The sequence below is a fragment of the Sapajus apella genome, unplaced genomic scaffold, assembly GCF_009761245.1.
Source record: "Sapajus apella isolate SASKATOON/1434 unplaced genomic scaffold, GSC_monkey_1.0 scaffold23, whole genome shotgun sequence".
Taxonomy (NCBI): Eukaryota; Metazoa; Chordata; class Mammalia; order Primates; family Cebidae; genus Sapajus; species Sapajus apella.
Window position 1 is genome coordinate 698,974 of NW_022436963.1, and position 25,011 is coordinate 723,984.

At 48.1% G+C, this 25,011-nt stretch overlaps 2 protein-coding genes across 8 annotated transcripts in view; both read right to left on the reverse strand.

Annotated features, from left to right (window-relative positions):
• QRICH1 (glutamine rich 1) overlaps window positions 1-16,228 on the reverse strand; it is a 62,940-nt gene extending 46,712 nt beyond the window's left edge. The window contains exons 1-2 of one of the 7 annotated variants that reach the window (XM_032289792.1): window positions 15,773-16,228; window positions 14,269-14,328 (exon numbers count right to left, since the gene is read on the reverse strand). The gene's annotated coding sequence lies outside the window, so the exon portion shown is untranslated. Of the gene's footprint in view, window positions 1-521; window positions 646-851; window positions 871-11,178; window positions 12,016-14,268; window positions 14,329-15,098; window positions 15,206-15,772 lie in introns of those variants that run through there. The other 6 variants (XM_032289793.1, XM_032289795.1, XM_032289791.1 and 3 more) reach the window with 6 other exon arrangements.
• A 1,550-nt stretch (window positions 16,229-17,778) lies between these two features.
• QARS1 (glutaminyl-tRNA synthetase 1) overlaps window positions 17,779-25,011 on the reverse strand; it is a 10,446-nt gene continuing 3,213 nt past the window's right edge. Inside the window, exons 6-24 of the mRNA XM_032289789.1 lie at window positions 24,482-24,535; window positions 24,268-24,328; window positions 23,874-23,945; window positions 23,666-23,751; window positions 23,401-23,487; window positions 22,353-22,452; window positions 22,159-22,237; window positions 21,969-22,077; window positions 21,740-21,870; window positions 21,540-21,632; window positions 21,289-21,426; window positions 21,120-21,207; window positions 20,887-21,030; window positions 20,650-20,754; window positions 20,367-20,459; window positions 20,120-20,247; window positions 19,960-20,026; window positions 19,760-19,885; window positions 17,779-17,928 (exon numbers count right to left, since the gene is read on the reverse strand). Coding sequence (XP_032145680.1) covers window positions 17,878-17,928; window positions 19,760-19,885; window positions 19,960-20,026; window positions 20,120-20,247; window positions 20,367-20,459; window positions 20,650-20,754; window positions 20,887-21,030; window positions 21,120-21,207; window positions 21,289-21,426; window positions 21,540-21,632; window positions 21,740-21,870; window positions 21,969-22,077; window positions 22,159-22,237; window positions 22,353-22,452; window positions 23,401-23,487; window positions 23,666-23,751; window positions 23,874-23,945; window positions 24,268-24,328; window positions 24,482-24,535 — 1,812 coding nt within the window. The 3' untranslated portion in view covers window positions 17,779-17,877. The remainder of the gene's footprint in view (window positions 17,929-19,759; window positions 19,886-19,959; window positions 20,027-20,119; window positions 20,248-20,366; window positions 20,460-20,649; window positions 20,755-20,886; window positions 21,031-21,119; window positions 21,208-21,288; window positions 21,427-21,539; window positions 21,633-21,739; window positions 21,871-21,968; window positions 22,078-22,158; window positions 22,238-22,352; window positions 22,453-23,400; window positions 23,488-23,665; window positions 23,752-23,873; window positions 23,946-24,267; window positions 24,329-24,481; window positions 24,536-25,011) is intronic.

Genomic DNA, 25,011 nt, shown 5'->3' on the forward strand with positions numbered 1-25,011 from the left:
AGACAGAGTCTCATTTTGTCACCTAGCCTGGAGTACAATTGCATGGTCTCCGCTCACTGCAACCTCCACCTCCTGTGTACAGGCGATTCCTAGGCCTCAACCTCCCAAGTAGCTGGGACTACAGGAGCATACCACCACACCCAGCTAATTTTTGTATTTTCAGTAGAGACAGGGTTTCACTTATGTTGGCCAGGCTAGTCTCGAACTCCTGACCTCGTGATCCACCTGCCTCAGCCTCCCAAAGTGCTGGGATTATACACGTGAGCCACCACCCTGGCCTATTCTTTTTTTTGAGATGGAGTCTCACTGTAGCCCAGGCTGGAGTGCAGTGGCGCAATCTTGGCTCACTGCAGCCTCCACCTCCCAGGTTCAAGCAATTCTCCTGCCTCAGTCTCCCAAGTAGCTGGGACTACAAGCACCCACCACCATGCCCAGCTAATTTATGTATTTTTAGCAGAGATAGAGTTTCACCATGTTGGCCAGGCTGGTCTCGAACTCCTGACTTCAGGTGATCTGCTCACCTTGGCCTCCCAAAGTGCTGGGATAATAGGCGTGAGCCACTGGATTGTTTCTGTAATGTCCATAGCTCCACGGGCTCAAGCAGTCCTTCTACCTCAGCCTGGGCAACAAGGTAAAACCCCATCTCTGCAAAAAAATACAAAAATTAACTGGGTGTGGTGCTATGCACCTGTAGTCCGAGCTACTAGGGAGGCCGAGGTGGAAGGATTGCTTGAGCCCAGACATCGAGGCTGCAGTGAACCAACATCACTCCAATGAACTCCAGCCTAGGCAACAGAGTATGACTCTGTCTCAACAACATTAAACTATAAGCTGGTCACAGTGGTGCACACATGTAATCTCAGGTACTCAGGAGGCTGAAGTGGGAGGACTATTTGAGCCCAGGTCTTTGGGCTGGGAAACCTAAAAAGACCTTCACCTGTAAAAAATTAACAAATAAAAATTAAGTTATCAATGATGTCCACGGCACTCATAAGGAGAGCATCAGGCCAAGCACACTTTGCCTAACTACAGATTCAAAGAAGGCTACTTAGCATAGGTGATCTGAGAGCACTCATTTGCCACACTTGCACAGACTGTATCAAAGCTTCCCTTTGCTAACAGCATCACAGTACGGATTTCCTTAAGAAGGCATCTTTCGGCCAGGTGCGGTGGCTCATGCCTGTAATCCCAGCACTTTGGGAGGCCGAGGCAGGCGGGTCACCTGAGGTCAGGAGTTGGAGACCAGCCTGGCCAACATGGTGAAACCCTGTCTCTACTAAAAACAGAAAAATCAGCCAGGAATGGCAGCAGGTATCTGTAATCCCAGTTACTCGGGAGGCCATGTTGGCGGAAGAATCGCTTGAGCCCAGGAGGCAGAGGTTGCAGTAAGCCGATATCATGCCACTGTACTCCAGCTTGGGTGCCAGAGTGAGACTCCATCTCAAAAAAAAAAAAAAAAAAAAAAGAGAGGCATCTTTCATTATAAAAACCCGGTAACATTACAAAGTTATGAGACTCTAATATTTAATCACATACATCCTTCTGCTCTAAGGGGACAAAGGAGAGATTACATGAGCAGCCATTAACATGTCCTCTACCATACTGGTACATATTTCAGTTTTTCACCTTCATAATAAAAGACAGGCAGAGGTCAGATGGAATTTAATTTCCTAAAATGTATTTTCTTCAACTGTTAGTTCCATTCACATAACATATTGAGACTGAGTAAATTTTCAAAACTACTAGAAAAAGCAGTTTTTTTAAGATACAAAAGTAAAGAGTTTTCACATGCAGAAGAAGCCTTTTCTGTCTCAAGCCTGGGAAGACAAAAGAGTAAACACCAACACAAAGAAACACTGCTTCCAGATGCAGTAGGTGGGAATTCAATCTCAAACAAAACAAAACAAATATAACAACAAAAAAGAATAAAAAAAGAAAAAGAAAAAAAAAAAAGCCACCGCAAATGGTTTACAGAACTGAAAAACCTTCATGAGTATGGGCAGTAAAGCCAGTCTCTATGATCCTCCTAGTAACCCTATTTCTCCTCACTCTTTCTTTCAAGTTTCAGAAACTCAGAAGGGGTAGCTTAAGCCTCACCTCAAATCTGATATTATGTATAAAAGATAATTTCATCAATTTTTCTTTCTAGAAACAAGCTTTCTTCAGCATTCAGTATAGAATTCCACCTAGTTTTTCTTTTGTTTTTGGAGGTTTCTTGAGGGTTGGAGACAGGAATATAAAAAGAATATTTACTAAGAAAAACCACTCTGGGGCCAGGCCTGTGGCACTTTGGGAGACCGAGGTGGGCAGATCACCTGAAGTCAGGAGTTTGAGATTCTGTCTCAAAAACGAAAAAAAAAATAAGACAAACCATTCTAATACTATAAAGGTATAAAATACAAAATAAAAACAGCTAAGTAGGCTGGGCGTGGTGGCTCAGGCCTGTAATCCAAGCACTTTGCAGGCCAAGGCAGGCGCATCACCTGAGGTCGGGAGTTCAAGACCAGCCCAACCAACATGGTGAAACCCCATCTTAATTAAAAAAAAAAATTAAAATTGAAAAAAAAAAAAAAGCTAAGTATGCTTTGAACCTCGAGTTCTTGATCTAACAATTATAAACATTATCTGTCTAGGAACAATGAGTTTAGGGCATTTCAATCACTCTTAGGCCAGGTGTGGAGGAATCATACTTATAATCCCAGCCTTTGGGCAGCCGAGAGGCAGAAAGCCTGACTCCAGGAGTTCAAGACCAGCCTGGGCAGCACGGTGAGATCCCCCACATTTCCCCAAAAAATTTTTAAAGTTAGCCAGGTGTGGTGGTGTGCACTGTAGTCCCAGCTATTTGAGGGGATCACTTGAGCCCAGGAGGTCGAGGCTGTAATGACCTATGATCATGCCACTGCACTTCAGCTTGGACAACAGAGCAAGACAAGACCCTAAAAAAAATTATAAATAAAAAACTAAAAATTATCCTCCTGTCGCCAAACCCTGCCAATCACATTTTTATTCTTAGTTTTGTTATGATCACTTTCACACCTTTAAGCCTCTACTTGTAGACTCATTACAGTAGTGGCCTCTAATCCCAGCACGCTGGGAGGCCAAGCAGGGTAGATCACCTGAGGTCAGGAGTTTGAGACTAGCCTGGCCAATGCAGCGAAACCCTGTCTTTACTAAAAATATAAAAATTAGCCAGGTGTGGTGGCACATGCCTGTAATCCCAGCTACTTGGAATGCTGAGACAGGAGAATCAGTTGAACCCAGAAGACAGAGGTTGCAGTGAGCCGAGACTGTACCAGTCCTCCAGCCTGGGCAACAGAGCAAGACTCTGTCTCAAAAAAAAATTTAAGAGTAACTATGGAGTTCCCACTATTTAAGATCAAAAAATTAAAGTTCCACACCCCCAACACGCTACAGTGCAGTGGTAACATCTTGGCTCACTGCCGCCTCAACCTCCTGGGCTCAATTGATCCTCCCATCTCAGTCTCCCAAGAAGCTGGGACTACAGGTCTGTGCCACCACACCCAGCTAAGGTTGTCTCAAACTCCTGATCTGCCTACCTCAGCCACTCAAAGTGCTGGGGTTATATGCTTGAGCCACCGGGCCCAGGCTCTATTTTTAATTTTTATTTTTTTTTTTTGAGACGAGTCTCACTCTGTCGCCAGGCTGGAGTGCACTGGCACAATCTCAATTCATTGCAACCTCTGCCTCCCAGGTCCAAGCGACTCTCATGCCTCAGCCTCCTGAATATCTGGGATTACAGGTATCTACCACCATGCCCAGCTAATTTTTGCATTTTTATTAGAGACGGGGATTTCACCATGTTGGCCATGATCATCTTGATCTCCTGACCTTGTGATCTGCCCACATCGGCCTCCCAAAGTGCTGTGATTACAGGTGTGATCCACCGCGCCCAGTCTATTTTTTAAAATTTATTTTTGAGATGGAGTCTCGCTCCGTCACCCAGGCTGGAGTGCAATGATGCAGTCTGGGCTCACTGCAACCTCCGCCTCCCAGGTTCAAGCCATTATCCTGCCTCAGCCTCCAGAGTAGCTGAGATTATAGGCGCCTGCTACCATACCCAGCTAATTTTTGTATTTTTAGTAGAGATGGGGTTTCACCATGTTGGCCAGGCTGGTCTCGAACTCCTGACCTTGTGATCTGCCCTCCTTGGCCTCCCAAAGTGCAGGGATTACAGGCATGGGGTACCACGCCTGGCCTATTTTTATTTTTTGGAGACAGCTCCTCACTCTGTCGCCCAGGCTGGAATGCAGTGGCATAATCATGGCTCACTGCAATCTCTGCCTCCCAAATTCAAGCAATTTTCCTGCCTCAGCCTCCAGAATAGCTGGGATTACAGGCACCTGCCACCATACCCAGCTAATTTTTGTATTTTCGGTAGAAATGGAGTTTTGCTATGTTGGCCAGGCTGGTCTCAAACTCCTTGCCTCAGTGATCTGCCCAGCCTCCTCAGGTGCTAGGATTATAGGCGTGAGCCACTCCACCTGGCCAGATGCCCTCAATTTTTGAAAAACATTTAGCTAAGTGAATCTAGCTTCTATTTAATCAATATTTTAGTTTTAGAATACGTTTCATACCAAAGTCCAGAACATGATTTTTTTGTCAATCAAAGTTCCAAAGATACAATAAAAACCCATTCTGGGCTGGGCGTGGTGGCTCACGCCTGTAATCCCACCACTTTGGGAGGCTGAGGCAGGCAGATCATGAGATCAAGACCATCCTGGCCAACATAGTGAAATCCCATCTCTACTAAAATACAAAAATTAGCTGGATGTTGTGGCGTGCACCTGTGGTCCCAGCTACTCGGGCAGTTGAGGCAGGAGAACTGCTTGAACCTAGGAGGCAGAAGTTGCAGTGAGCCAAGATCATGCCACTGCACTCCAGCCTGGCACCTGGCAACAGAGCAAGACTGTCTCAAAAAAAAAAAAAAAAAAAAAAAAAAAAAAAAAAAAAAAAAAAAAAAATTCTGCTGCCTATGTCATCAGCTAGCATTTCAAGAATAGTACCTTTAAAAAGTTACTATAAGCAACTCTAGTCGAAATATAAATTTATTTCCTAAGCCAAAAGGCAAGTAAGCTGGATAGTCAGTTGTCAGAAAGTATAAGTTTCAAAAAGTTACTTGCTGTAAACCATAAAAATCCATTTGTTATGCTTTTCATTTAAAAAAAAAAAACAAAAAAAAAAAAAAACAGCCGGGCGCAATGGCTCACGCCTATAATCCCAGCACTGTGGGAGGCTGAGGCAGGCGAATCACAAGGTCAGGAGATCGAGACCATCTCCTAACATGGTGAAACCCTGTCTCTAAAAAAATTTTAAAAAATTAGCGGCGTGTGTTGGCAGGCACCTGTAAACCCAGCTACTTGGGAGGCTGAGGCAGGAGAATTGCCTGAACCGGGGAACCGGAGGTTGCAGTGAGCTGAGGTCATGCCACTGCACTCCAGCCTGGGCAACAACAGCAAAACTCCGTCTCAAGAGAAAGAAAAGGGGGGTGGGGAGTCTGGGCATGGTGGCTCACGCTTGTAATCCCAGCACTTTGGGAGGACAAGGTGGGCAAATCACCTGAGGTCAGGAAGTTCAAGACCAACTTGGCCAATATGGTAAAACCCTGTCTCTACTAAAAATACAAAAATTAGCTGGACATGGTGGCAGGCACCTATAATCCCAGTTACTCAGGAGGCTGAGGCAGGAGAATTGCTTGAACCTGGGAGGCCGAGGTTGCAATGACCCAAGATCACACCATTGCACTCCAGCCTGAGGGACAAGAGCGAGGCTTCGTCTCAATAAAAAAAAAAAAAGAAAGAAAGAAATGAAAAGAATTAACAGTAATAACTTAAAAGACAAACAGGCTTGAAATATAAAAAATTCCACAAAACCATTAGAAATGTCAATAAAGAGCTAGGCATGGTGGCTCTCACCTATAATCTCAGCTACTTGGGAGGCTGAAGCAGGAAGATGGTTTTATGCCAGCACTTTGAGGCTACAGAGAGCTATGATAATGCCACTGCACTCCAGCCTGGGTGACAGAGTGAGACATTTATTCATAGATAAGTAAATAATAAGCAAACAAGTTAACAGGCTGGGTGCAGTGGCTCACCTTATAACTCCAAGTTTGGAAGGCTGATGCAGGAAGATCCTTTGAGCCCAGGAGTTTGAGACCAACCTAGGCAATGTAGTGAAACCAGCTCTAATTTTTTTTTTTTTTTTTTTTTTTTTTTTTTGAGATGGAATCTCCCTCTGTAACCCAGGCTGGAGTGCAATGGTGCGACCTTGGCTCACAGCAACCTCTGCTTCCTGGGTTCAAGTGATTCTCCTGCCTCAGCCTCCTGAGCAGCTGCAACTGCCACCATACCTGGTTAATATTTTTATTTTTAGTAGAAACAGGGTTTTGCTCTGTCGGCCAGGCTGGTCTCCAACTCCTGACCTCAGGTAAACCACCCGCTTCCGCCTCCCAAAGTGCGAGGATTACAGGTGTGAGGTACCATGCCCGGCCTAAATTTTTTTTTTTTGAGGTGGAGTCTTGCTCTGTTGCCGAGAGTGGAGTGTAATGGCATGATCCCAGCTCACTGCAACCTCTGCCTCCTGAATTCAAGTGATTGTCCTGCTTCAGCCTCCCAAGTAGCTGGGAATATAGGCACCTGCCACCACGTCCAGCTAATTTTTGTGTTTTAGTAGACATAGGGTTTCACCATGTTGGTCAGGCTGGTCTCAAACTCCTTGCCTCAAACGATCCACCAGCATTGGCCTCCCAAAATGCTGGGATTACAGGTGTGAATCACCACACCTGGCCAAGATTTTGAGACCACCCTGGCCAACGTGGTGAAACCCCATCTGCACTAAAAATACAAAAACTAGCTGGGCATAATGGCAGGCATGTGTAATCCCAGCTACTCTAGAGGCTGAGGCATGAAAATCACTTGAATCTGGGAGACGGAGGCTGCACTGAGCTGAGATTGCGCCACTGCACTCCAGCCTGGGGACAGAGTGAGACTCTGCCAAAAAAAAAAAAAAAAAAAAAAAAAATGCTAACAGTAGTTATGACTGAATAATGGAATCACAGAGGATTTAGATTTCTTCCTGTTAAATACTTTTCTGTATTTTCCCCAAGTTCCATTAATAATCTAAAATATAATTTAAAAATCACTGAATGTGGTGGCTGAGGCCTACAATCCCAGCACTTTGGGAGGCCGAGGCAGGCAGATCAGGAGATGAGAAAAATCATCTTTTTCTACACAGTGGCTACAGTGCAGTAATGGTAACAGACATATAAACAATTATGGTTGATCACAGTATGATTTTCCTTCAAAATCAAAATCTGAAGCTTTTTTTTTTTCCTAAGATGGAGTCCCACTCTGCCCCCCAGGCTGGAGTACAGTGGTGCAATCTCGGCTCACCGCAACCTCTGCCTCCTGGGTTCAATTCACCTGCTTCTGCCTCCCGAGTAGCCGGGATTACAGATATGCACCACCATACCTGGCTAATTTTGTATTTTTAGTAGAGATGGGGTTTCTCTATGTTGGTCAGGCTGGCCTCAAACTCCTGACCTTGGGTGATCCACCTGCCTGAGCCTCCCAAAGTGCCGGGATTACAGGCATGAGCCACCGCGCCCGGCCTGAAACTCTTCAAAGGAAACTAAACCAGCCAAACAAGGTGGCTCGCTCCTGTAAATCCCACCACTCTGGGAGACTATGGTGGGTGGATCACCTGAGGTCGGGAGTTCAAGACCAGCCTGACCAACATGATGAAGCCCCGTCTCTACTAAAAATACAAAAAAATTAGCCGGGCGTGGTGGCATATTCCTGTAATCCCAGTTACTCAGAAGGCTGGGACAGAAGAATCGACTGAACCCAGAAAAGGAAGGTTGCAGTGAGCTGACACTGAGGCACTGCACTCCAGCCTGGGCAACAAGAGTGAAACTCCATCTCAAAAAAAAAAAAAAAAAGAAAAAAGAAACTAAACCATAAGATAACAAAAACTTGCACAAAATAATGAAGTCTTAACTTCAAGATGCTGCTCATAAAACACGAAAGTTGAGCCTTGGTAATAAAGAGAAATGGGCTGGGCATGGTGGCTCATGCCTATAATCCCAGCACTTTGGGAGGCCGAGGCGGGTGGATCACGAGGTCAAGAGATCGAGACCATCCTGGTCAACATGGTGAAACCCCGTCTCTACTAAAAATACAAAAATGAGCTGGGCATGGTGGCGCGTGACTGTAGTCCCAGCTACTCGGGAGGCTGAGGCAGGAGAATTGCTTGAACCCAGGAGCCGAGATGGTGCCACTGCACTCCAGCCTGGGTAACAAGAGCAAAACTCCATCTCAAAAAAAAAAAAAAAAAGAGCAATGAAGAAACTTCTAAAAGAGACAAAAAATTCTAAACTAGCTCCAAGTAAAAGAATTAGTGAGAAGCAGTAAAGAAATTAAAGTATTTCTGAAAAACATGGAGCCATAAGGATATTTGAGTGTTCTGGGACTCTGATAAGATTGGTAATGATGCTTTGAAGATCTTGTCGCAAAAAAATTAAAAGAAAAAAAAAGATTAATAATGAAAAAAGAAAATACCCTAATGCTCTTGGGGTGTATGAGGTCTGTAAACAAGCATTTACTTCTCAATGCTTTAAACACAGCTGCTTTGTAAAACAATAAAGGAAAACCAGCACTCCCTTAAACAGACCCTGGACATTTTTGCTGGTATAAATTCAAATTGATCATTGGTATCTCCTCTGTATTTCCTTCTACTGGAGCTTAGCATAGTGCCTGACACGCAGCAATTCCTAAATACATGAGTTATTATTTTTATTATTTTATTACTAGAACATAAGATGGTACCATGGACAAAGGTTACTCCAAAACAACGGTATATTACATTTCTATAGGTCTGTTTACAAAGTTCTTTCTTTTTTCCACTTAGATACCAAGAGAAGATCTCAGTGCAATCACCCTTTCTTGGGTTTCTTATGCCTGATACCTCTTTTGGGCTCCCGGTATGGTATGGCTCTGCAGAGTGAGTCTTGAATCCGTGATGGACTAAGAGAAGAAAGTATGAGCTGCCTCAGAACTTTACCTCTTCCTTGGGCTTTGAGTTCCCTCAAGGTTCACATCTACTGCAACAATGGCTCTTCATAGCTTAGACCAGTTTCAATACATTCATATGGGGCTGGGCACAGTGGCTTACACCTGTAATCCAAGCACTTTGGGAGGCCAAGGCAGGTGGATCACAAGGTCAGGAGTTCAAGACCAGCCTGACCAACATGGTGAAACCCATCTCTACTAAAAATATAAAAATTAGCCGGGCATGGCCAATCCCGCCTGTAGTCCCAGCTACACAGGAAGCTGAGGCAGAACTGCTTGAACCCAGGAGGCGAGACTTCAGTGAACTGAGATCACGCCACCGCATTCCAGCCTGGGCGACAGAGGCAGACTCCGTCCCAAAATAAATAAAATAAAATAAAATAAAATAAAATAGGCCGGGCGCAGTGGCTCACACCTGTAACCCTAGCACTTTGGGAGGCCGAGGCGGGCGGATCTCTTGAGTCAGGAATTTGCAACCAGCCTGGCCAATATGGTGAAACCGTCTCTACTAAAAATAAAAAAAATTAGCCCAGCGTGGTGGCACCTGCCTGTAGTCCCAACTACTCCAGAGGCTGAGGCAGAATAATCACTTGAACCCAGGAGGCGGAGGTTGCAGTGAGCCAAGATGAAACTACTGTACTCCAGCCTAGGCGACAAAGTGTGACTTGAACCCTTCCTAGTTTGAAGCAATTCTCCTGCCCCAGCCTACCAAGTATTTGGAACTACAGGCACGTGCCACCATGCCCAGCTAATTTTTTTTATTTTTAGATGGCCAGGCTGTTCTCAAACTCCTGACCTCAGGTGATCCAGACCCCCGCAGCCTCCCAAAGTGCTGGGATTACAAGCGTGAGCCACTGTACCCAGCCGTTTGTCTGGGGTTTTTTTTTGTTTCTTTTTTGTTTTTTTTAATGAAACAGGATCTTGTTCCATCACCAAGGCTAGAATGCAGCTCCATGCAGCATCAAACTCCTGGGCTCAAACAATCCCCCAGCATAGCCTCCTGAGTAGCTGGGACTAGGCCCATGCCACCACATCTGGCTATTTTCATTTTTTTTGTAGAAACAGGGTCTTGTCATTTTGCTCAGGCTGGTCTCATACTCCTGGGCTCAAGCAATCCTCCCATCTTGGCCTCCCCAACTGCTAGGATTACAGGCATGACCACTGTGTTCCACCCATGTTTCTATTCTTCAGGATACTAGCCCACTGCAGGGTTTGTGATGGAAAATATCCCATTAGGCCAATTATCTGCCCCATACCTTTACAGAGAAGTCCCTGGTTTAGGGGCATTTTCATCATGCTCTATTTTCATTTATTTTTTTCTTTTTGAAATGAAGTCTCGCCTAGTCTCGCAGACTGGAGTCCAATGGCACAGTGTTGACTAACTGCAACCTCTGCCTCCCAGGTTCAAGTGATTCTCCTGCCTCAGCCTCCCAAGTCACTAGAATTACAGGCACCCACCACCATGCCCAGCTAATTTTTGTATTTTTAGTAGAGACAGGGTTTCACCATGTTGGCCAGGCTGGTCTGAAACTTCTGACCTCAGATGATCCGCCAGCGCTGGCCTTCCAAACTGCTGGGATTACAGACGTGAGCCACTGAGTCTGCCCATAGTTCTATTTTCAATCACGAAATTAAAATTCTTATATCTTCCAAATACTGACGGATTGTGAATTGGCACAACCACTTGCATTATCTAGTGAGACTGAAAATACCTATTCCTAGCCGGGCGCGGTGGCTCACGCCTGTAATCCCAGCACTTTGGGAGGCCGAGGCGGGTGGATCACGAGGTCAACAGATCGAGACCATCCTGGTCAACATGGTGAAACCCCGTCTCTACTAAAAATACAAAAAATTAGCTGGGCATGGTGGCGCGTGCCTGTAATTCCAGCTACTCAGGAGGCTGAGGCAGGAGAATTGCCTGAACCCAGGAGGCGGAGGTTGCGGTGAGCCGAGATCGTGCCATTGCACTCCAGCCTGGGTAACATGAGTGAAACTCCGTCTCAAAAATAAAAAAAAAAAAGAAAAGAAAAAAGAAAATACCTATTCCTACTAAGCAATTTTACCCATCAGTGTATATGAAGGAACTTCTTACACAAGAACATCCACAGCAGCAGTTTGTTAACAGCCAAAACGTGGAAGCAACCCAGATGTCTATCAATAGTGCCATAGATAAATACGTTATGGTATATTCATACAACAGAATACTACATAAAAAACGGGAATGAACAGCTGCACACAATGTGAAGAATTTCAGAAATATTATGCCAAAAAAAGACAAGATAATACAGCATGACTCCATTTATATAAAACTCAAAAAGAAACAAAGGTAAACTAGGTTAAGGGTTACAAAGGTGGCAAAGGCAAAAAGAAAAAGAATGCTATTATCACAGAGTAACAGTTGTCCATAGGGCTTGAGAAGCCGTGTTCCAGAAAGAACCCACAAAGGTTTTAGGGATACTGGCATTATTTCTTGAAAAAGTAGTTACACCAGCATTAATCTATAATTTTTCATTGAATTGTACAGATATTGTCTAAATTTACATGGGTGGATATTTCACAAATTTTAAAAAAAGAAAAACACATTAGATTTCTGACACAGCCACCAGTTCTGGTTTTGCCCTGGCCTTAAGAGTGAGACCAAAGGAGCAGTCCTACCCTCCTTCATCAAAGGAAGAAATTAATCTATCATTTCTTCATGCAGCCATGTCAATTTAATAACAGAAATCACAATCTAATGTTATAACTGGGAAAAAATAATACAAAGGAAGCATTTAAGTGAAGTCTGGAGAGGACTTAAAACATCTGGAACAAAATGCAGGGCAACAGAATAACAGAAAAGAGCAAGTATTCATGTAACACCTAATTCTAAGGCTAATTCAGAAATAAGAGACAGTTACAGATCAAGAGTGGCCATTTTAAAAAGCAGAAAAGAGGGGCTGGGCGCGGTGGCTCACACCTGTAATCCCAGCACTTTGGGAGGCTGAGGCGGGCGGCCCATGAGGTCAGGGGATTGAGACCATCCTGGCCAACATGGTGAAACCCAGTCTCTACTAAAATACAAAAAAATTAGCTGAGTGTGGTGGCACACGCCTGCCGTCCCAGCTACTCAGGAGGCTGAGGCAGGGGAATCACTTAAACCCAGGTGGCGGAGGATGCTGTGAGCCAAGATCGAGCCACTGCACTACAGCCTGGGTGACAGAGCAAGACTCCGTCTCAAAACAAAACAAAGAAAAGCCGCCAAGAGGCTGGGTGGGGTGGTTCACACCTATAATCCTGGCACTTTGGGAAGCCAAAGTGTGTAGATCAGTTGAGGTCAGGAGTTCAAGACCAGCCTGGCCAACATGGTGAAACCCCGACTCTACTAAAAATACAAAAATTAGCCAGGCGTGGTGGTGCATGCCTGTAATCCCAGCTGCTTGGGAGGCTGAGGCAGGAGAATCACTTAAACCTGGGAGGCAGAGGTTGCAGTGAGCCATGATCATGCCACTGTCCTCTAGCCTGGGTAACAAAGCAAGGCTGCCTCAAAAAAGCAAATAAATAAATAAAACGCAAACAAGAAAGAAGCATGGCACAACAAACTTATACCATAACTAATTAAACTAAAAGAAAGCATATACAAATGTAAGGAAAGAAAATAATGATTATGAAGCTGCCTTAAAGAAGGGAAGCCATATCCAGAGCCCCTGACTTTGGTTACTTTTCTAGAACTATTCAAATTTACAAAAAAATTTAACCACTATTTGATCTTTAGTTTGAAATGGAACACAAGCTAGAAAAAGGATGTGGAACTCTGTGCAGAGGTTCTTGAAGAGGTATACAAACAATTCATCAGAGAGGACCCAAAGGAAGACATCTAACAAGCAAATCATAGTTGACAAACTTGGAGAAACTTTTTTTTAAGATGGAGTCTCACTTTTGTTGCCCAGGCTGGAGTGCAATGGCACAATCTCAGCTCACTGCTGCAAACTCCGCCTCCTGGGTTCAAGCAATTCTCCTGCCTCAGCCTCCTGAGTAGTTGGGATAACAGATACCCACCACCATGTCCTGTTGATTTTTGCATTTTAAGTAGAGACAGGGTTTCACCCTGTTTGCCAAACTGGTCTCAAACTCCTGACCCTGATGATCCACCTGCCTCAGCCTCCCAAAGTTTCGGAATTACAGGCGTGAGCCACCGTGCCAGCTTTTTTTTTTTTTTTTTTTTTGATATGGAGTCTCACTCTGTCGCCCAGGCTGGAGTGGTGCAGTGGCACAATCTCTGCTCACTGCAACCTCCACCTCCCAGGTTCAAGCCATTCCCCTGCCTCAGCCACCCAAGTTGCTGGGATTACAGGCATCCACCACCACACCTGGCTAATTTTTCATTTTCAGTAGAGACACGATTTCACTATGTTGACTAGTGAACATAGTCACTAGTTCTGACCTCAAGTGATCCACCCTCCTCAGGCATAAGCCACCACACCCGGCCGACAAACATTATTTTTAAACACTAATTTCAAAGGAAGATCTCAAGCATAATAGTTAAAAACAAAGATAATTCAAAACAGGCAGACCTAAAAAATGTAACAAAATTTGGCTCATGCCTGTAATCCTAGCACTTTGGGAGGCCAAGGTAGGCGGATCAGGAGGTCAGAAGTTTGAGATCAGCCTGACCAACATGGTGAAACCCCATCTCTACCAAAAATACAAAATTTACCCGGGCGTGATAACACGGGCCTGTAATTCCAGTTACTCAGGAGGCTGAGGCAGAAGAATCGCTTGAAGCCAGGAGGCGGTGGTTGCAGTGAACCAAGATCGCACCACTCCACTCCAGTGTGGGCTACAGAGTGAGACTCTGTCTCAAAAAAAAAAAAAAAGTATCAAAATTTTAAGTGTAAACTTTACAGCTTTTCTCTGAACCATTTAGGTCATTTTAAAAGATGATTCCTTGCCATGCTTAAATCTGTGGGTTCCACTGACTTGCATCCTAAGAGAAGAAAACTGCCCAAGTAGCACTGTGGCTGAATTCAAAGATGCTGTTCTCCCACATCTTCATTTTACAGCACCTAACAGTTTCTGGAAGACAGCACCCAGAATAATTGACAGGATTTGTAATGCTTCAGTATTACAAAAAAAAAAAAAAAAAAAAAAAAAAAAAAAAAAACTATGCACACATACTTCCAGCATATGAACAATTTTAACTCACCAGTCACCATGTTGCATGTATTTCTGTTGCTTGTCCTGAGTTCTTAAGACTTCTAACATTCTGAAGAAGATAGAACAAAAAAGTTCCTTCCATCCTCAGCCTCTTTTTATTAATAATTTTAACTTTGTTCTTAAAAAAAAATACAGTACATTAGAAAGAACTACCCCACCATTATCAAATTTGATTGCTAAGTTTACTTCCTCTTAGCTTCCTTTTCCTTAAGCTTAATTGAGCAAGACTGTAAATTATAAACTAGCAGATGTTTTGTGTTAGAAAACAAAAAGTGCATAATTCTCTAGGACAAACCTAGAACTTCCTTGACACCAAAACACAGTGGCGGGGTGAAAAAAAAGAGCTGAAAAGGATTGAAATCCTAAACCAAAAGTGACTTTTACAGCGATACACAGTCAGATTTTAGGAATTTCTGCTGGAGATTTCCAGAATTTCAAAAAAGGTATAGCACTGATTCTCAGGTTTTCAATTTTGTTCCGAGGCAACTTTTTGGCTGAGGCAACGGTGGACCCTTAGTATAACAGACTAAAGCAAGCCCCTCCCACCTACGCAAAAGAAAAAACTGCGTTTAAGGATTTAAAGTAGCATTTTACAGCTCGGAGTTCACAACGTCCACATAAGAGAATTCCCTTCCGGAGCGCAGAGGTGACGTGTACGAATTGCGCTTATGGACGTATTAGTTTCTAATGAAAGATAAGCAGGTACCTGCCCGACACACAGCTCAGTACAAGGTGAGGTAACCCGAAGGGGCTCACTGCCCTCTCAAGCCAACAGGGCTTGGTTTCTGAAGCAGAGAACCACCCTACCCAAGCACCCACCCCGCACTTGGGCCTCAAGTAACGGCATTATTAGAAGAGAACAGGCAATCTCGCCCCCCTCACAGAGGAGCGAAGCCGCAAGCCAGACAGCAAAGCTAGTTTGTTTCTCTTCAGGCCTAGGCCACGGATGCCCGAGAACGTCACCAGACCACAAAAGACCCAATCCTCAACCTTCCCCACGCAACGCGCGGCGGCCGGCCCTCCGCTCAGGAGAGGCCTCATGCGCGCTCTCGAGGCGGCACCGCCACCCAACATCAGGGCGCGCGCACCAAAACTGGGGGTCGTGGCGGGCGCACGCCCTGGAAAAACCTCTCTTGCCCGTGGGCCAAAGCTCACAGAGCAGAGATATCCGGGCGAGGAACGCGCACGTCGGCGGCCACGCGCACCGAGAGAGCCGCACAGCGCGCGCGCTCCCGCGCGTAAAAACAGGTTTAGACGCGCGCCCGCACCAGCGCGCGATGTCGCGCCGCGCCCACCCAAATCCCCGGCCCACCCCTCCCCCATCCACAGGGCGGGGTACGCGAGCCCAGGAACGTTTTCAGCTCCGGAGCCGCCCCGAGCTCTCAGGGCCCAGCGGTAGCGGCCCGCCCGCCCCCGCCCGCCGTTGTGTGGGGTGGGCCCACCGTCCCAGGCCCACAGCATCGCCGCATCCTCGCCCACACTGGAGCCCTCACCCGGCGACGTCACCGCCGCCGCCGCCTCCGCTCTACCCGCCGGCCCCGCCGCACCGCCCGGGACCCCGGTTCTGCCGTCGTAGCTCCAAGACCGACAGGATTTTCTCCTCACAGCTCCCTGGGCGCCATCTTACATTCAACCCTCACAGCCAATGGGAGCCGATTGCTCCTCTCGCGAGAATCGGGGCGTCGGATCCCGCGAGATCTGGAGCTGCCTCCCGGCCAAACTTAAAGTGAACGCTTCAGCAGGGGAGGCAGGCCGCGCCTCTGGCTGCTAGAGCGGTTCATGGATCCTCGGGCGTGGAGCGACTCGCCCCGCCTCTGGACGCCCCTCCGTGTGGGGCGGAGCTAGGGCGGGGGCTTAGCCTAGTAGTGGAGCCTCTGAAGGCTAGAACTCGAAGCTAGCTCCTTGGACCCACCTTCCGTCGCCCGCCTGAGCCTCCTTTGGTCGAGCACCCCTACGCGGGGCGGGGCCCGGCCGGGCTCAGCCTCTCGCTTAAGGTGGACCCTGCAAACTTCTCTCCTGGGCTCGGCGTCCCCAGCCGTGCCCCGCATGGGAAGCCTCTAGAGCTCTTACCTCCTGAAGGACCCACCCCCTGGGACCCCCGCCAACTGCTGCCATCTGAGTTCAGCCTTCCGCAGTCGGGGCCACCTTAAAGCGGGCCCCTTGGTAGCCTGGTGTTTGTATACAGGGAAAATGTGGAAGACGTTAAAGCTGCAGGCACACGCAGGCCTCAGCAGCAGCCCACACAGCCCCCAGAGGGCTTCCAGCCTGCTGTAGACTCCTTTTGCCTCCCGGTTTTTGCCCTTGTTCCTCTTATCCTGGCAAACTCCCCATAGTCTTTTGTGATTCCCTTCAGAAGTCACTTCGTGAGCGTAGTCTTTTCTAAGGCCCAGGCTGGGTCAGGAACCTCTTCCAGCCTTGCACAGGGCCCAGGGAGAGCTCTCCCATGCAGTGCTTGGTCACCCCTTTCCCCTCCAGTGAATTTCGAAGGCTATCACAGCCATGTATGCCACATCTCACTGTGCCTGGCACGTAGTAGGCACTAAAAAATTATATGCTGAATGGGCCGGGCACAGTGGCTGACGCCCCTAATTCCAACGCTTTGGGAGCCAAGGCAGGTGGAACACCTCCAGTCAGGAGTTTGAGACCAGCCTGGCCAACGTGGTGAAACCCCGTCTCTGCTAAAAATACAAAATTAGCCGAGTGTGGTTGTGCATGCCTGTGATCACAGGTACTTGGGAGGCTGAGGCAGGAGAATCGCTTGAACCTGGGAGGTGGAGATTGCAGTGAGGTGAGATCGCGCCATTGCACTCCATCCTGGGCAACAAGGGCGAAACTCCGTCTCAAAAAAGAAAAATTATATGCTGATTAGGTGCAGTGGCTCACGCCTGTAATCCTAGCACTTTGGGAGGCTGAGGTGGGCGGATTACCTGAGATCAGGAGTTCGAGAGCAGCCTGACCGACATAGTGAAACCCCGTCTCTACAAAAAATACAAAAATTATCCAGGTGTGGTGCCGTGCGCCTGTAATCCCAGCTACTTGGGAGGCTGAGGCACGAGAATCACTTGAAGCAGGGAGGCAGAGTTTGCAGTGAGCCAAGATGGAGCCACTGCACTCCAGCCTGGGCTGCAGAGTGGAACTCCATCTCAAAAAAAAAAAAAAAAAAAAATTATATGCTGAATGATCAGACTGGGAGCCAGACCTCTCTACTTCACACCAGCAGAAACAAACCTTTTAGATCCCTTTGGCACAGGGGTCCTAACCAGGGCCCTCCATTCTCTCAGACCAGGTACGGTGGGTATGAATCCCACACGGGCCCCTGCCTTTAAGCACTGAAAAGTGCACCACTGCTTTCAAAGCTGTCAGTATCACTCTTTTCTGGGAAAGCCCATTCTCACAGACAAAATGTGCAAAAGGCACATTACTCCCCACGCACACCACCACTACCAGCATGTCTCCAGGGCCCTCAGATGGTGGAAGGGCAGACAGATAACACACAGACTCCAGCATAATTTAGCTGTTCTTTATTAACATGGAATTTGGGGTGGTGAGGGTAGCCCCAACCTCCAGGAGGACGAGGTAGGTTCACAGTGTTGCCAGCTCACACCTTTCCCGGGTCTTCCTTCAGTGTCACAGTTCGGTTAAAAACAAGCTGGAAAGCAGAGCGAAAAGAATGACCACCTCCCCAGAACAAGGCCAGGGAGTCCTGGGCAGGTTTCACCACAGACACCTCCCCCTAACTTCCTTCTTAAGCCAAACAACCTGGGGACTAAGGATCAGGAGACCCAGGTCCTCTGTAACTTTGTGACTTGGGCAAGGGACTGGATGGAGCTCTAGGCTATAGTTTTTTTTTGTTTTGTTTTTAAAGACTGGGTTTCACCATGTTGGTCAGGCTGGTCTTGAACTCCCAACCTCTGCTGATCCGCCCGCCTTGGCCTCCAAAGTGCTTGGATTATGGACGTGAGCCACCACGCCCGGCCAGGCTATAGTTTTATATGGATAACAACCGCTATGTTTGCCTCCTACTTTGAGGAGTGAGAAAGGCAGGGTGGGCTGCGCACAGTGGCTCATGCCTGTAATCCTAGCACTTTGGGAGGTTGAGGCAGGCGGATCACCTGAGGTCAGAAGTTCAAGACGAGGCTGGCCAACTTGGCAAAACTGTCTCTACTAAAAATATAAAAATTAGCCAGGCGTGGTGGCATGTGGCTATAACCCCAGCTACTCGGAAAGCAGGAGAATGGCTTGAGCCTGGGAGGCAGAGGTTGTAGTGGGCCAAGATGGTGCCACTGTACTCCAGCCCAGGAAACAGGGCAAGACTCCATCTCAAAAAATAAAAATAACAGTAGGGTGGCTGGGCACAGTCAGTGGCTCATGCCTATAATCCCAGCACTCTGGGAAGCTGAAGCAGGAGGATTGCTTGAAGCTGGTAGTTCAAGACCAGCCTGTGCAACATAGTGAGACCTTGCCTCTACAAAAAATTTTCAAATTAGCCAGGCATGGTGGTGTGCACCTGTAGTCTCAGCTACTGAGCTGGGAGGATAGCTTGAGCCCAGCAGTTTGAGGCCGCAGTGAGCTATGATTGCACCACTGCACACCAGTCCGGGCAAGAGTTAAGACCCTGTCTTTAAAATAAATAGAAAGGTTATTAGCTGCCTTAATGAAAGATATTAAAATAATAATTATTTTATATATATATATATATTTTTTTTTAAAGACGGGGTTTCACCATGTTGGTCAGGCTGGTCTTGAACTCCCGACCTCATGTGATCTGCCCGCCTTGACCTCCAAAGTGCTTGGATTACAGGCGTGAGCCACCACGCCCGGCCTATCTTTTTTTTCCTTTTCTTTTTTTGTAGAGCTAGGGTTTTCACTATGTAGGCCAGGGTGGTCTCAAACTCCTGACCTCAGGTGATCTGCCTGCCTCAGTCTCCCAAATTGCTGGGATTACAGGTGTGAGCCACCACACCCAGCCCCAAAAAATAATAATTAAAAAAAAAAAAAAAGAAGCCAGGTCTGGGCGTGAGCCACGCCTGTAATCCCAGCACTTTGGGAGGCCAAGGTGGGCAGATCACAAGATCAGGAGATTGAGACCATCCTGGCTAACATGGTGAAACCCGATCTCTACTAAAAATACAAAAAAATTAGCCAGGCGTGGTGGCATGCGCCTGTAGTCCCAGTTACTCGGGAGGCTGAGGCCTGAGAATCGCTTGAACCCGTGAGGCAGAAGTTACAGTGAGCCGAGATCGCACCACTGCACTCCAGGCTGGGCAACAGAGCAAAAAATAAAAAATAAAAGCAGCCTTCATACAAAATTTTGTGCATGAACTTATCCTTAGTGCCCAGTTTCCTCATTAGTAGAATATGGACACTGACCACCTTAGATGGTGAGGATTTACTAAGGGAATGTAGGCACAGCACGTGGTACAGCAAATGGCAGCCACTGTCACTGCTGCAGTTAAGGGCAGGTGGGTAAAGTCAAGCACCTTTCCCTGATGGCTGTCTGGATCCACAGAGAAGTACCCAAGACGCTCAAACTGGAACTTGTTGAAGGGTTTTGCCAGGGCCACAGAGCAGTCCACTAATGCTGCCTCCACCACGCGTAGTGATGCCTGCAAGCAGGGAACTCAGGCAACCATCCAACCAGGGAGGCCTACCTCCCTCGTCCCAAACCCCATGAACCTACTGGGTTCAGGTCACTTAAGAATCCACCAGGCACCTCAGTAGGATCTTCAGGGTTCTTGTGCTGGAATCTGCAGCCAGAGTGAAGGTCATACCCCCAGCTAGGCAGCCACAACAGGCAATGAGCATCTTGTACCTGCCCCACCCCAGCTCTATTCACTCACAGTCGCTCATAGAGGCGAACCTCGCACGTCAAAGGCTGTGACACCCAGTGAATAAAGGCCTTTGGCTTCTCTCCAGCATCTGCCCTTCTGCAGGTCACCTCCAGACTCTCTACACAACCACTGGGGCCCTAGAAGCAGGGGTAGGGGAGCAGCAATTAGACCCGGGAACCACGACCAGGATTGCGGGCTGCACTCATATCCTGGCCCCAGCAGGCACTGCAGTAGGAAGGCTGCAGTTGGCTCTCACCTTGACAACACGCTGCAGCTCAATGACGTAGCCTGTATGCCTCAGGCCCACAGGCTGGCCCCAAGCCAGGCGCTTAAAGCCTGGCTCTGGCTCCTAGAGATAGGAAGTAGGGTAGACACAAGAGACTGCAAGGATCAAACAAGTGGGGAGGCTTCCCCACTGCCATGTCTGGCAAGGATTGGTTCATCAGAAGCAGGAAGTAGATGGACTGACAGAGATGAGGATGAAAGATTCCCAGGACCAGACTCAGCAGCAAACAGGATCCTCTACTCCCACCATTTACCTCCTTGAAGTCAGTCCTCTCAATGAACACAATGGGTGCGAAAGGAACCTGATGGAAGCCTTTGGTCTCATCAGCTGGGAAGTTGGGCACCTGGATGTCCAAGGACTAAAGCAGGAGACAGGTATGAGTCATACTCAGCACAAGTACCCCCATGCCCAGGGCCAGGTGTACCCCTACACGCGCGCGCACGCACGCGCACACACACACACGGAGATACTCATGTTGAGGCAGGCCCACCTTGGCAGCGGGAAAGTTGGTGATGATGACCCGTAGTGACTCCAGCACAGCCATAGCTCGTGGGGCTGTGTCATTCAGCACATCACGCACACAAGCTTCCAGAAGATGTGGCTCCATTGTGGTCTGTGCCACTGTCACTCCCACCTGGCAGGAAGGTTCAGCATCAGTCACAGCTACAATCACAAACTGCCACACTCAGCCCCCATCCGTCCACCCAACCTGCTGGACTATACCCGGGCACAGAAGTTGTTGATGCCCTCAGGTGGGAAACCCCGCCGTCGCAGGGCCGTGAGTGTAAAGAGCCGTGGGTCATCCCAGTCCCTGTGGATAAGAAGGTGGTGGTGAGAAGGCCTTTGGGAGTACATGTCATTAACCTTTAATAAGCCAAACAGCCACACCTACCGCACAGCACCAGTTGCTACAAGCTGAAGGATCTTCCTCTTAGAGACAACAGCGTAGTGTAGGTTGAGGCGGCCATACTCCCACTGAACAGGGCAGTAGACGTCCAGTGCATTGCAAAGCCAGAAGTAGGAAGAGCGTCTGGGGTGCGAGAGTAGGGTTAGGACTGGCCAGCTCTGGAACTAGGCAGAGACCACAGGAAGGGCTGCTGGAATTCCATTGGCCCTACCACCCCATGGACCCAGCTCCCTCACCGGGCCTGGAATTCCTTGGTGCAGAGTGAGTGAGTGATGTGCTCGATGGAGTCACAGAGGCAGTGTGTGTAGTCGTAGGTGGGATAGATGCACCTGTGGGGCATAGGCAGTAGGCCCTACCATCCAGCCCTACTCTGCCCTATCCCATGGCCCATTGCCCTGCTCCACAGCCCCACCACCCCACCCCATGCCATACCCACCATTTGTCCCCTGTGCGGTGGTGTGGTGTATACTTGACTCGATAGGCTACAGGGTCCATCTTGCCATCCTCCATCACCAGCTTCATCCGTAGTGTGGCCTCACCCTCTGAAAACTTGCCCTTGCGCATTGCCTGAGGAGAACAAGGACTCAGCCTGTCTCTAAGCATGGGGGTATCTCATCCTAAGCACCTTGGCCCACCCAAACCCAAATGCTCCTCTAGGACCCCACCTCAAAGAGCAGCAGTGACTCCTCCATGGGACGGTCTCTCCAGGGTGAGGGCAGAGGATTATGGCCTTTGAGCTCCTCCCCTCGCTGGTGACACACATAAGCCAGACCCCTGTGGGGAAGGGGTGTGAGTACCCAGCATGGCTATGACCTAGTCAGCCTGCCTGGCTCTATGTCATGGCCCTGGCCTTACCTGCGGATGAGCTCCACAGCCCAGGCATATAGCTGGTCAAAATAGTCAGAGGCATATGTCACTCTGTAAGGTGTGTAACCTGGGGCAGAATGAGACAAAGTATGAGCACCCAGCCAGAAACACCCAGTGGCAGGCCATGGCCCAAGGAGAGGCCCACTAACTACCAGCCCTTCTTGGCTTTGCCCAGTCCATACCCAGCCAGGCCACCATGTCACAAATGGCAGTGAAGAACTTTGCTTCCTCCTTCTCAGGGTTGGTGTCATCAAAGCGCAGAAAACAGATGCCATTGTTGGCCTATGAAAGTTGTAGCATCTGTGAACTCCCACATCATCCATCAGCCCCACAATCCTGTTCATTAAACTAGGACATTCATAGAGCTCTCTCATGTCAAGAATTTTTTTTTGCCGGGCACAGTGGCTCAAGCCTGTAATTCCAGCACTTTGGGAGGCCGAGGCGGGTGGATCACGAGGTCAAGAGATCGAGACCATCCTGGTCAACATGGTGAAACCCCATCTCTACTAAAAATACAAAACATTAGCTGGGCATGGTGGCGCGTGCCTGTAGTCCCAGCTACTTGGAGGCTGAGGCAGGAGAACTGCCTGAACCCGGGAGGCGGAGGTTGCGGTGAGCCGAGATCTTACCACTGCACTCCAGTCTGGGCAACAAGAGTGAAACTCCATCTCAAAAAAAAAAAAAAAAATTCTGTAGTCCCAGTAGCTGGGACTACACGCACGCACCACCATGCCCAGCTAATTTTTGTATTTTTAGTAGAGATGGGGTTTCACCATGTTGGCCAGGTTGGTCTCAAACTCCTGACCTCAAGTTATCCACCCATTTTACCCTCCCAAAGCACTGGGATTTATAAGCATGAGTCACCAGACTCAGCCTCATATCAGAATTTAAAATGCCTTCAAGAACTTCTCCTCTCACCTTCCTGTATCTAAATGCCCAGATAAAGCATCTCTTACATCAATTTGGGACAGACAGCACAACCTCTTTTTAAGCCTAGGGGCTACACTGGCAACTCCCCCAAATTTGAACTCACTGACTCCTCAGCAGGAGCTATTTGTTCCAATAAGCTCAATAGATTCCTAGGTATCTGTCACACATGTGGTTCCTTTCCATGGCCTCTGACCACCTGGGTACATTATTGGGAGCAGACAGCAAGGCAGGGACATGGTATCCACTCATGGGAACAGCAAGCGGTCATCTTGCTTGCCAGATCTCTAGATACATGCTTACCTTGGCATAACCAAAGTTGAAATTGATGGCTTTGGCATGTCCAATATGCAGGATTCCATTGGGTTCTGGCGGGAACCGGGTACGTACCTGAGATAAGAGGGATGGGAAAAGAGAAATAAGGTCAGAGCTCAGATGACCCTAAGGAAACAGATGTTCCCTCCCAGGAAGGCCATGGTGATGGGTGAACTGGGGCAGTATAGAGGCAGCCCAGGCACTCAGGCAGGCATTTGATGGCACAAGCTCATATGGCCACATTCCCACACACCTGCCCACCAGTAATTTCCAGGTGCTGCTTTAGTAGATTCATGGTGTGTGGAGTCATCACATAGCCTGGGGTCTTGTAGTTTTCACCTGTCAGGACCAGAATAAGCCTAAGGACCAGGCTGCAGCCAAAGCCTCTGACCCCGGGGGCCTGACTATAGGAGCTGCTGCCAAGATCCAGCCCTCCCCAGGGTTTCGACATGCCCACTAACCAGGCTTGTGGAACTTAAGGGCCTCTCCCCGGAGCTGCTCCATCAGAGACAAGGTCTGGTCAGCAGTCTCACCTGTGGGGAACAAAACAAGGAAAACTTGTCCTCTGGATACATTTACCATATCCTACAGCCAGAATAGAACTGAGTAGACCCCTCTTCGCTCAATTCCAGAGACAAGAGATCAAGAACCAGACATCTGAGGCCTCTCAGGCCAGTCTCTGGGCAAAGGGAACAAAGGAAACACCAGGAATTCCAGTCTTGAGACAGAAGGCAGGGTACTGAGCAAGGCAGAGTACTGAGCAAGCCAAGGGCCTGAGGAGCCTGTGAGGACTCTTCCGGGGAGGCTCACAAGTCAGGGAGCTGAATGCTGTGATAGGAGCCTTAAGCTTCTCACCATTCTCTATCACATATTTTGCTGTCCTCCGGTCTGTTTCCTCCAGCCGCACTTTGGCCACCTGAAAGAAGCCCCAGGTGCTTCAGAAAATGGCATCAGATTTTCTCTTCGGCAGGGTCCTGGGATCACTGTGGTCAGACACTTCCTTCCCCAGCCTGAAGTCTCACCATACCTTACCTTACCCTCAGGGGCTCAGGGCCATGCCCAGCCTTACCTTGGGCTTCTTCTCCAGATCAGCCTCCATCTTGGGGCCCAGAAGGTGGAGGACCTGAGCAGAGACCACAGTCAGGCAGTGACAGGAGTATCCTCTTTCAAGAAGCCCCTGACTGATCCTACCCCGACTGAAGGCTTCCTAGACTGTCTACCAGCACTGACTGGAAGAACCTACCTATCCCATCCCACCTCTTCTCCTCATGTGGGTCTGCTAGCTTAAAATGTTCTCTCTCTAAGCTGGGCGCAGTGGTTCATGCCTGTAATCCCAGCACTTTAGGAGGTTGAGGCAGGAGGATCACAAGGTCAGGAGTTCGAGACCAGGCCCAGCACTTTAGGAGGTTAAGGCAGGAGGATCACGAGGTCAGGAGTTTGAGACCAGGCTGACCAACATGATGAAACCCTATCTCCACTAAAAATACAAAAATTAACTGGATGTGGTGGCGTACACCTGCAATCCCAGTTACTCAGGAAGTTGAGGTAGGAGAATCACTTTAACCCAGGAGGTGGAGGTTGCAGTGAGCTGAGATCACA